The sequence below is a fragment of the Danio rerio genome, chromosome 8 (assembly GCF_052040795.2).
Source record: "Danio rerio strain M-AB ecotype USA chromosome 8, GRCz13ab, whole genome shotgun sequence".
Classification (NCBI taxonomy): domain Eukaryota; kingdom Metazoa; phylum Chordata; class Actinopteri; order Cypriniformes; family Danionidae; genus Danio; species Danio rerio.
Genome location: NC_141028.1, coordinates 635,267 through 647,758, shown reverse-complemented (window position 1 = coordinate 647,758; position 12,492 = coordinate 635,267). Strand labels below are relative to the sequence as shown.

Genomic DNA, 12,492 nt, shown 5'->3' with positions numbered 1-12,492 from the left:
TTTTACTTAGATTTTTTGTCTTGTTTCTAGTCCAAATATCTAAAAGTTCTTATATCAAGAAGCATTTTCTAGACAAGCAAAACATATTGTCTTGTTTTAAGAAATAATCTGCCAAAATGAAGTGAGTTTTTCCTAAAATCAAGCTAAATAATCTGCCAATGGCGTCAGCAAAATAATCTTATCACAAATTGAAAAACAGGATTATTTTCCTGACCCCATTGGCAGATTATTTAACTTGATTTTAGGAAAAACTCACTTCATTTTGGCAGATTATTTCTTAAAACAAGACAATATGTTTTGCTTGTGTTGAAAATGCTTTTTAATTTAAGAATTTGTAGATATTTTGACTAGAAACAAGACAGAAAATCTAAAAAAGCATTTTTGCAGTGTGGCTATAGGGCCTGATATATTAGATACTGTACATGCATGTCAAATTGTGTATTTAATTTTATTCCTGCATTGTCTGTGTTTTTGCTCTGTCACTGTCATTCTGTTGACTTCTGTCAGGAAAACACAATAAAGCTTGTTCTGATTTTGATGTTATCATATGTACATGTTATGCCAATGTGGGCGAGTATCTGATTGATGTGGGTTTAATATATTGTCATTATGAAAAGAAATGCACAAAGTGCTGCTACTCTCCGCCATCCTTGTACAGTATTGAGTGTATTCCTCCGACACTGTGCGTCATGACGCGTGCGCGCTGGAGGAGGAGCGTCATACAGGAAGACGCAAGGAATCTGCAGATTCTCTTCAGCCTAATAACACTCAGACCCTTATATTCATACATTCAGTCAGAGATGCAGCGGTTTCGGCTCTGGCACGCGTTTTCTCTCCTCGGTCTGCCGTGTTTAAGCAGCGCGATTGATTTTAAAACGCGAACGGGACCGCAAGTGACGGACAAGGTGAGACGCGCGTCCTGCAGCATCTTCTGCAAACACTACACAACCATCATCATCCTAATCATCATCCACAACACACACACACAAACTAAACCTACAGCCGATCGCTATTTAAGTACAAATCGCTGTGTGCTGTGCGCATGCGTCTGTTCATTGCGTTCTTCTTGACGCGACGCGCTTCACTGGAATGCGTCACATTTGAGGAGTTTCAGGCACACTGAAATAAGAGTTGGTGATGGCAGTGTTTCAATTCTGTAGTTATTCCAAATAATATTATGCATTTTTTTTTATAAAAAAGGCAATTATTCAGAATGACATCCTCATGTGTTGTGACTGAAAAATAAAATTATAAATCAAAATAAATGTTTGGGTTATCTTGTGGTGGAAAACTATCGCGTGCACCTCTCGACAGTACTGTATAATTACACAATATTGTCTTTTATGGTGCAATATCAACAGGAGTAAAAGCAAAACAATTCAACAAACAGTAAAACGTATTTTAAATGCTACTTAAAATGTCCATTTTGTTTTTTATTAAGTTATATAATTTAAAATGATCAGTGTTTTTTTTCTTTGTAACATTTAACCAACAAATAAAGTCAAGAAAAAAATATTTAAAAAGAAATTTATGAAAATTGGGTGTACTTACTATATGATTAATATTGCAGATAAGTTGTGTGTAATTACTGTAGTAATACATGGAGCTTGTGTAAAGACACCTTAAATGAAGGGTTATTTAATATTATTTAAATAGTCTGATTGCATACGGTGTATAATGTCTTCAGATATTTAGCAAACTGTACACTTAGCTCTTGCTCTGTGTGTGTGCATGTGTATGTATGCATATATGTGATTGTATGCATGTGTCTGTATTTGTGTGTGTATATGCTTGTGTATGTGTGTCTGTGTGTGTATGCGTTTGTTTATGCATGTGTGATTGTATGCATGTGTCTGTAGTTGTGTGTGTATATGCGTGTGTATGTGTTTGTTTATGCATGTGTGATTGTATGCATGTGTCTGTATTTGTGTGTGTATATGCGTGTGTATGTGTGTCTGTGTGTGTATGTGTTTGTTTATGCATGTGTGATTGTATGCATGTGTCTGTATTTGTTTGTGTTTGTGTGTATATGCATGTGTGTATGCGTGTGTTCATGCATGTGTACATAAATGTGTTTGTATGGATATGTCTGTATTTGTGTGTGCATATATGTGTGTATGCATGTGTGCGTAAGTGTGTATACATGTGTGTTTGGATGTACGTGCCTGTATTTGTGTGTGCATTTGTGTGTGTGTGGGTCTGTGTGTGTCTAACATGTCTTTTTGAACATGTGTGTCTGTGTCTATGAATGTTTGTGTGTATGAATGTGTCTGTATATTAATGTGTGTGTGTGTGTGTGTGTGTGTGTGTGTGTGTGTGTGTGTGTGTGTGTGTGTGTGCTGCAGGTGTTTTTCGACATCACCGTGGGTGGTCATGAGGTTGGCAGGATCGTGATTGGTCTGTTTGGTGAAGTAGCTCCTCTGACCGTACAGAACTTTGTGTCTCTGGCCACTGGAGAGGTAAAACTCTGCATCCTAACTTTAACCATACATATATATACATACATACATCCACAGTTGAAAGCAGAAGTTTACATGTACTCTAAAAAAAGGAACATAACTTTTTTTTTTTTTAATGTATGACGGTAAATGATACTAAACATTTTTGGTCTGTCAGGATTACCTAAATGATTTACATTGGCTAATTGCCAGAATAATGAGAAAATGTTTTATTAATTTCTAGACAGTCAGACGTTTACACACATTTCCTTGGTATATTTTAGCTTTGCTTTTAAACTGTATAACTTTGGTCAGATGTTTTGGGTCTCCTTCCACAAGCTTCTCACAATAGTTTGCAGGAGTTTTGGCTCATTCCTCCTGACAGAATTGCTGTAACTGAGTCAGATTTGTAGGCTGTCTTGCTCGCCCAAGCTTTTTCAGCTCTGCCCACAAATGTTCTATAGGATTGAGATCAGGGCTTTGTGATGGCCACTCCAAAACATTCCCTCTGCTGTCCTTAAAGCACATTTGAACTCATTTGGCAGTGTAATTTGGCTATAATTCAGCCAAATCAGATGAAAATTATGTATTTATTTATTATTTTTAGTTGTGAATTCACTTCAGGAAAACACATTATATTAAATGTAGAGATTGCACTAAGACAGAAATTAAGTGTGATAAAAAAAAAAAATAATAATAAATTAGAAATAAATAAATAAAACTACAAAGGGTGGGTATTAGAACTGTTGGCTGGAATTTCTAAGGGCCTCCAAATTACTAAATCCACCCCAATTATATTACTGTAAAGCATCCTGTACAAAATATGATTGTGAAAGAGAGATCTGTGACGGGTGAACTCATTTATGATCAACGCTGTGTGTGTGTGTGTGTGTGTGCATAACACAGATCATCTCTCTCTCTCTCTCTCCATCTCTCCAGAAGGGTTACGGCTATAAAGGCAGCAAGTTTCACAGAGTTATCAAAGATTTCATGATCCAGGGAGGAGATTTCACTGCTGGAGATGGAACAGGGGGTGAGGATCATGATCTCCTGGATTTTGAAAATTAGTAATTATTTCCATAATGAGCCATTCAAGTCATCTGGTGAAAATGTATTCATATTGCAGTTCATTCATTCATTGGCTCAGTCCCTTTATTTATCAGGTGTCACAACAGCGCAATGAACTGCCTACTTATCCAGCATACATTTTACACAGCAGATGCCCTTTCAGCTGCAACCCAGTACTGGGAAACACCCATACACTTCTATTCAAACAGATATTCTAGGGACAATTTAGCTTACCCAATTCCCCTATAGCACATGTCTTTGGACTTGTGGGGGAAACCAGAGCACGGAAACCCACACCAACACGGGGAGAACATGCAAACTCCACACAGAAACACCAACTGACCCAACCGAGGCTCAAACCAGTGACCTTCTTGCTGTGAGGCGACAGCACTACCTACTGCGCCACCCACAGCTAATGTTTACGTTTGTAATTTTTTAAATTATTTGCCAATTAAAAACCACCTATATAACTCTGAACATGCATCTCATTTCAAGACTGACATGAAATATGGCGCATTTCCCACCAAGGCAACAGGAGGTCTGAAATGTAATTGGCTATACTGGCAGTGGGCGGAGCTATAGAGATCAAAACAAAGACAGATGTTCTGACATGGAACACACATATTCAAAGCAGAACAACTTTGACTTCAGCATTGTTTCACAACACAGCATGCGTCTTAAATATCTGCAGTCAAAAACATACAGCACCTTTAAAGTGTGCATGATCCGGAAGCTGCAGACGTTTATTTTTTTTTTTTTTGTATTAGGACACAGTTCCTAGAAAAACAAAATATTAAATAAGAAAACAGTGGGCGTGGCTTGTTTTTTTAAACTGCGAGCCGATTGGACGTAGTAAAGTGGGTGTTTCATTCAGAAAGATGCGGGGAAAAAGGTTTGGGGAGAGATATGACAACCTAACAGACTCCTCCGCCTCACCATTACTGTTTGTTGTCAAATCTGACAGCTGAAGGGGCGTGGCCAATGCCTCAGACAGACCTAATCTTTGGTGATGAATTGTTCAGAAATGTGAGTTAAAAGAACCAACATGGTTAGTTATGAATATAGTTGTACTTTAAGTCAAACCTGATGTGGCAGATTCAGAGTTGCAGAAGATCATCCGTATTAAATGAGGTGGCTCTTATCTGCATTGTTGTGTGGTTCAGGTAAAAGCATCTATGGAAACACGTTTGCGGATGAGAACTTCCGGCTCCGGCATCTGGGGGCTGGTTGGGTGAGCATGGCGAATGCTGGGCCCGACACCAACGGCTCACAGTTCTTCATCACGCTAGCCAGAGCGCCATGGCTGGATGGAAAACACGTGGTCTTCGGAAAAGTCCTGGAGGGGATGGTAAGATTTCTGCGGGCCGAAACATACACACACAGGTAGCAAAATTAGCTCAATTTATAAATATTAATGATCAATAAGAGGTTATTATTAATATGAAAGTTCAGAATTTTCTTATAGTTAATTTAAAAAAATAAATACAACAATAACTTCTCATCTGAGTGGACCCTCATTCATTCATTCATTCATTCATTCATTCTCTTTTCGGCTTAGTCCATTTATTAATCCGAGGTCGCCACAGTGGAATGAACCACCAACTTATCCAGCATATGTTTTACACAGCGGATGCACTTCCAGCTGCAACTCATCACTGGGAAACACCCATACACACTCATTCACACTCATACACTACAGACAATTTAGCCTACCCAATTGACCTGTACTGCATGTCTTTGGACTGTGGGGGAAACTGGAGCACCCGGAGGAAACCCACGCCAACGCAGGGAGAACATGCAAACTCCACACAGAAACGCCAACTGACCCCTCCTAGGCTCGAACGGGCCTTCCCTTGTGCCTGCAGCCTTCTGCGAGGACTTGGGGGTGTAACAGGTGTTTAAAGGCGTTGGTCAGGTTACTCCCAGTCTCTCCTGAATGACCAATGGCGTGAGAGGAGTAGTCGTGTGGGAAACTTTCTTTGTTCCTCCTCGCTGTTCTGTAACATCACAAGACAGACTGATTAAGAAATTTAATATTACACCAAGCATGCAAGTTATCATCCTATGTCCTAGATCATGAGCTGTAAAATTACGCATGGAGAAGAATGACACCAACCATGACACTTTTAGAAATACATAAAACATAATGCATGCATTCTCAGTTTGTCTAATGTCTTGAAAAGGGCTTATAGATGTGTAAGAAGTAAAAGAGGTAATAAGGAAGAGAATTTGTGAGTGCATTTCAGTGGTGTGTGTGTGGGTGGGTCCCAGAAAGGAGGGTTTTTTTCTTTGAAATGTCTTTGAAGATGGGACAGCCCTAGCTCTGGTCAGCATCCTGGTAGATAAGATGTGATCGAGAAACAGGCATAACTAGCATGTGAATGGATTTTAAGACACTTAGCATGGCATATTATTGCCAGTACCAAGGTGGTCAACCAATCAGAGTAACTCAGAGGCGGAGCTAGCGTTGTGAGCTTCTGTTTACAGTAGCAATCAGAAGAACTCAGAGGCGGGGCTAGTGTTGTAAGCTTGTGTTTAGAGTATTAAGATAGCAGTTGACCGATCGGAAGAAATCGGGGGCGGGGCTAGTGTTGCAAGCTTCTGTTTATAGTAATAAGAAAGCAGTGGACCAATCAGAATAACTGGGAGGTGGGGCTAGTGTTGCGAGCTTTCGTTTACAGTGGCAAAAAAGCAGTGGACCAATCAGAAGGCCTCAGGGGCGGAGCTAGAGTTACAACCTTCTGTTTACAGTTGCAGGAAAACAGTGGACCAATCAGAATAACTGTCAGGCGGGGCCAGTGTTGTGAGTTTCTGTTTAAGAAAACAGTGGACCAATCAGAATAAATGGGAGGCGGGGCTAGTGTTGTGAGTTTCTGTTTAAGAAAACAGTGGACCAATCAGAATAACTGGGAGGCGTGGCTAGTGTTGAGAGTTTCTGTTTAAGAAAATACTGGACCAATCAGAATAACTGGGAGGTGTGGCTAGTGTTGAGAGCCTTTGTTTAAGAAAGCAGTGGACCAATCAGAACAACTGGGAAACCCAGCTAGGTTTGCAAGCTACTGTTTAGAGTATCAAGATAGCAGTTGACCAATCAGAAGAACTCAGAGGCGGGGCTAGTGTTGCGAGCTTCTGTTTACAGTAATAGGTAAGCAGTGGACCAATCAGAATAACTGTCAGGCGGGGCTAGTGTTGTGAGCTTTTGTTTAAGAAAGCAGTGGACCAATCAGAATAGCCGGGAGGCAGGGCAGATTTTGCAAGCTTCTGTTTAGAGTATTAGGATAGCAGTTGACCAATCAGAAGATCTCAGGGGCGGGGTTAGTTTTTCAAGCTTCTGTTTACAGTAAGAAAGCAGTGGACCAATCAGACGAACTGGGAGGCAGGGCTAGGGTTGAAAGCTTCTGTTCACTATTTGAATGAGACTGAAATATATCACTCTTATATTATTATATGACTCTTATGGACGAAATAAGAAAATCCATCTTTTCTCATCATGCTCCATCATTCATTTTGTGGTGTCACAAATTTCTTTGCTGTAATATATTTACTATTTTAACCTAAAAATAAGTACATTTTACTGTCAGATTATTTTGCTTGTTCATAGAAAAACTCACTTCATTTCGCCTCATTATTGCTGAAAACAGGACAATATATTTCACTTGTCTAGAAAATACTTCATGATTTAGAAACTTGTAGATATTTGGACTAGAAACAGGTGTAAGAGTGTGTGTGTGTGTGTGTGTGTGTGTGTATGTGTGTATGTGTGTGTGTGTGTGTGTGTGTGTGTGTGTGTGTTATTATGGTCTGTCTGCAGGCTGTGGTTCACACCATTGAGCTTCAGGACACGAACGAGCGAAACCTGCCGTACACCGAGTGTGTGATCGTCAACAGCGGGAAGATTAAAGTGAAGGAGCCGCTGCTGGTGGAGGTGGAGGGATGGTGAACGCGTGAACAGCTCTGCTCTATCTTTATTTACAGCTGAATCAGCCCTGCTTACAAATGATCAAATACTGTATTTCCCAAGTGCTGTTTAATCTTTCAACACATTTCAAACATCATAGTTTTAAGAACTGATTTATTTTCTCTTTGCCATGATGACAGTAAATAATATTAGTCTAGATATTCTTCAAGACACTTCTATACAGCTTAAAGTGACATTTAAAGGCTTCACTAGGGTAATTAGGGTAAAGTTAGGGTAATTAGGCAAGTCATTGTATAACAGTGGTTTGTTCTGGAGACAATCTAACACTAATATTGATGAAGGGGGCGAATAATATTGACCACAGCATTTTTACGTTGTTTTAAATAAATAATTCATTTAAAACCAAACAAAAATAAATGAAAAATAAACTGTGAAAAATGTGTTTTTTATAAATAAGGTCACACTTTACAATAAGGTTTCATTAGTTAATCTACTTACTAACATGAACTAATAATGAACAATACTTTAATACAGAGTTTAATAGTCATACTTCCACATTTACTAATGCATTATTATAATCTAAATTATGTTAACATGAACACATAACGGACACTTTATTTCCATGACATGAACAAATACTGAATGAAGTGTATTATTTATTGTTTGATGAACAAATCTTCATTTACCCTGTGCCATAGCAACATCATAGGAGTTTAATTCATTATCCAGTTCAGAAGACTGCCTTTTCCTGCACACAGTATGAGTAACCTGCAAACTGTTTTTTAATGTTTACTTGTATACAGTTGAAGTCAGAACTATTCACCCCCCTGATTTACTTTTACCCCAATTTCTGTTTAACAGAGAGCTGATTTCTTCAACACATTTCTAATCATAATAGTGTTAATAACTCATCTCTAATAACTGATTTAGTTTCTCTTTGTCATGATGACAGTAAATAATATTAGACTAGATATTCTTCAAGACACTTTTATACAGCTTAAAGTGACATGTAAAGGCTTCACTAGGGTAATTAGAGTAACTAGGCAGATTAGGGTAATTAGGCAAGTTATTGTATGACGATGGTTTGTTAAACTTTTCAGTCTGCGACCCCTAGAATAACACCAGTGACTCGCGACTACCTCTATGCTCAGAGGTGGTTATAAGCATACAAATATTGCGCACACAATGGTGCACACACACCAGTAGGAACTATATAAACAAGCTTAATGACGACACAAAAAAAGTGCAACAGTCTATTTTTAATCATCATTATTCATTTGTTTACTCTAATATTAATCCAATGTTTATAGCACAAGACCATTCTTGGTTTAATTTTGGAGACTTGGAGCCACTTGAAGATCCTTGGAGATCCTCCTTATTCAGTCGTGGTCTTTATTTTTAATGTATATGAGTGCCATAGAGGTTTCAAAGTTTGACATTGTACTGTTAAATCAGTCTGCTGCAACTAACACCATTGCTGTGATGTTAATCTGGCATAATAACCCCAGGGGTCACAATCCAACGGTAAAAATCTTTTTGAAAGGCTGATGACTTTTTATTTGCATGTTTTTTTTTTTTTGTGTAACTTTTAAATATTAATTATATATTAAACATGTTTTAAAAAATTATATTCTGCTGGTTATGGATAAAATATATTAGTTCTAATAGTTTAATTAAATATATGAGCCTTTAGGAAATCACCAAGCGACCCATCCTTATTGTCTCCACTTTGAGAACCACTGCCGTAGTCTTTTGAAAAATATTTAGCTTAAAGGGGCTAATAATAATGTTCCTAAAATGGTGCTTAAAAAATTAAAAACTGCTTTTATTCTACCCGAAATAAAACAAATAAGACTTTCTCCAGAAGAACAAATATGACCAGACATACTGTGATCATTTCCTTGCTCTGTTAAACATCATTTGAGAAATATGTAAAAAAGAAAATAATAATAATAATTATAATAATTTTGACTTCAACTGTATATCTCGATGATCACAACCAATATTAGGAGATAAAATACCATGACGTAATTGTTCAACCATGGCCCAGGACATTTCCTTACTCTGTTAAACAACACTTGGGAAATATTTGAGAAAAAATTACAATGCACTAATAATGCAGTCTTCATCTGTTCTCATATCGGCACTGTAGAAAAGAGCTGGGGTGCCAGAAAAAATGCAAAATAACGGCCGTTAAATTACAGAAATTTACCTTAAAATAACGGATATTAAATGACTGAAATTTACTTAAATTAAAATTTCTGTGATTTATTAGTTATTTTAAGGTAAATTTCTTTAAAGGCTGTTATTTTATGGTTTATTTCCCACACCCCAGCTGCCGGAAATAAACCGTAAAGTTACAGATATTGTTTTTACAGTGCAACGTGTGTTTATCAGTGTTTTCTCATTATTATTATCCTCTTAATCACTATGCAGACACGTTTTATGTTTCTCTTCTACAGATCTGTCTTCTGTGATTTTCCAGTGTTTAGCGTTTGTACATCATAACTAACACTCAGAGCACTTTACAACACTGCAGAAATCAACCTGTCAGAAATGACTACGAGTGCCATATGAGACGCATACTTGAATTTAGTTGGAAATCTCCACTTCATTTGACTATAAGCCTATTATAATCAGCTGGATTTATGACTTGATATTTGTTTTGAAGAGAAAACTGTACACTTGGTTTATGGGTGTTTATAAATCTATCTTGTCCCTGTGTATTGTTTTGATGGTTTGTAATTATTCATTTATAAATGTACTGCGTCAGTTTTTGGATGTACATCAAATCATATCATTTATATCATTACCAACATGCAAATCTTATTTACAATCCATTTGTGATGAAGCTAAATATGCACAAGACAGCCGATTGGATAGTGAGAGTGTCTCATTTACATAAAAGGGACAGTTCACCCACTAATGAACTTTTCTGTGATTGCTCATACTTAATTGCCCCATTTCTGGAAAATTTGTCTTGGACAACATGACATGGCCAGAACAGATTACAACACACTAAATGATATAGTCCCTTATTTATCAGGGATCACCACAGTGGAATGAACCGCCAACCATTCCAGCATGTGTTTTACACAGCGGATGTCCTTCTAACTGCAACACAGTACTGGGAAATACCCATACGCACTCATATACACGCACACACTAAGACCAATTTAGTTGATCAGTTCCCCTATAGCGCATGTGTTTGGACTGTGGGGAAACCGGAGCACCCGGAGGAAACCCACACCAACACAGGGAGAACATGCAAACTCCACACAGAAACACCAACTGACGCAGCCGAGACTCGAACCAGTGACCTTCTTACTGTGAGGCCACAGTGCGACACCACTGAGCCACCGTGCCACCTTATATATACTATAGCTTTATTACTCAGCATTTGCAGTGGGTTCCAGGTTGGTTCTTTTTTTCTGTTGAACACAAAAGAAGATGTTTTGAAGAATGTTGGATAAAAGCTTCTATTGACTAACAACTCAACTCAACTTAACTCACTTTATTTCTATAGCACTTTCACAAACCACAATGATTACCAAAGTGCTGTCCATAAAACATATAAAACGCATGCAAACATTCACAAAACCAAAACACATAAACTCACATCACATGATTAAAAGCTAAAGAGAATAAGTGTGTTTTCAGTGACCTCTTAAAAGACTCAGTTTGAGCTGTTTTTAAAGAGAGTGGAAGATCGTTCCAAAGTCTCGGAGCTGCTACACTCGAAATTTTACGCGTGATCTGGGAACTTGCAAATAGAGACGATCCATAGAGCAAAGAGATCTCACAGATTGGTGCATAATAACTAGCTCAGAAATATACTCAGGGGCCAGGCCATGGAGGGATTTATAAACACACAACAGAACTTTGTACTGAATTCTAAACTCGATTGGCAGCCAGTGTAGAGAAACAAGTACAGGTGTAATGTGTTCTCGTCTTTTTGTACCTGTTAAGAGCCTAACAGCTGCGTTCTGGACTAGCTGCAGACGCGAGACAGAGGCCTGACTCACACCCAGATACAATGCATTGCAATAATCCAGACCAGAAGAGATTAAAGCATGAACAACAGAGAGGACAGACTTCAGCTTGGCAATATAAATAAATTAGAAAAAACAATTTTTGACAACCGCATTCATTTGCCGATCAAACTTTAGCTCAGAGTCAAAGATGACACCAAGACTCTTTACAGAGGAATGTACCATAGTAGGAAATAAAAACACTCGGGAACTCACTGGCAGTTTTTCCCCAGCAGTCTTCAGTATATCTTTAAACTGGAACAAGGATTCAAATTAAATAATGACAAACTTATTTATTATTTTGAGGTGAACTGTCCCTTTAAGATGCATGACTAATACATTTATGAAGTCAGTGCTTTCCGAAAATAAAACATCATCTCCTCAAATGTGTTTCCATCATTAATTTGTATGCAGAAGTGTGTGTGTGTGTGTGTGTGTTTTTTTAAGAGAGCTTTAAATTCAAAGAGGGCGGAGCTACCGACGCCAACAGATTGCAAACAGGACTAATGTTGTCTGGACGTCTGCTTCTCGTTCATGACCCGTTTCCACTGACTGGTACAGTACGGTACGGTTCGGGTCGGTACGGGCCTACTTTATCAGGCTTGTGTTTCCATTACCAATGGTACTCTTTTGGTGAGCGTGGTGTATGACAGAAAGTTTCCTTCAACGTCATTCTCACTCGAATAAATGTAAACACTAAGGCCATACAGGTCGTTCACATATTATATGAGCAGCACTTCTCACAACACAGATGCTTCATACATATAAATACTTGTGTATAAATGTTTATTACTAACTTTTGAACATGAGTTGATTATAACTGCAGATCAACGACAGTGTGAATAGGTTACTGTAACGTCAGTAATTATGTAAACTAAATAAATAAATGATAATAATAATAATAAATAACAATAAACATATAAGAACACATACTGTCCCTTACAGTCTCCCATATTTTACCAATTACAGATAAACTACACACAGCAGACATTTAGTCCTTATTTGGGTTCAAAACAACACAAAATACAGCCCACAG

The 12,492-nt window shown here is 38.0% G+C and overlaps 1 protein-coding gene and 1 long non-coding RNA gene across 4 annotated transcripts in view; both read left to right on the top strand.

Moving 5' to 3' along the window:
• Positions 1-12,492, top strand: part of LOC141375560 (uncharacterized) — a 137,787-nt gene that overhangs the window by 3,004 nt on the left and 122,291 nt on the right. The window lies entirely within an intron of this gene.
• Positions 706-11,842, top strand: ppic (peptidylprolyl isomerase C). Of its 3 annotated transcripts, XR_015497428.1 has the most exons (6): positions 706-905; positions 2,346-2,459; positions 3,378-3,471; positions 4,670-4,854; positions 7,318-9,617; positions 9,711-11,842. XR_015497428.1 is itself a non-coding variant. In XM_087264203.1 (5 exons), exons 1-5 carry the CDS (start codon positions 801-803, stop codon positions 7,444-7,446), a joined length of 627 nt encoding a protein of 208 aa, XP_087120329.1. In that variant the 5' UTR covers positions 706-800; the 3' UTR covers positions 7,447-11,842. The 3 variants fall into 3 exon arrangements, 2 of the variants coding, with proteins under 2 accessions (XP_087120329.1, XP_087120330.1); XM_087264203.1 differs by having other exon boundaries at positions 7,318-11,842; XM_087264204.1 differs by having other exon boundaries at positions 1,860-2,459; positions 7,318-11,842.

Excerpts from the sequence above, each read along its gene's own strand:
- ppic (XM_087264203.1), top strand. The coding sequence starts at position 801 with ATGCAGCGGTTTCGGCTCTGGCACGCGTTTTCTCTCCTCGGTCTGCCG. Across the intron at positions 906-2,345 it reads GACCGCAAGTGACGGACAAG|GTGTTTTTCGACATCACCGT; the intron begins GTGAGACGCGCG and ends TGTGTGCTGCAG. Across the intron at positions 2,460-3,377 it reads TGTCTCTGGCCACTGGAGAG|AAGGGTTACGGCTATAAAGG; the intron begins GTAAAACTCTGC and ends CCATCTCTCCAG.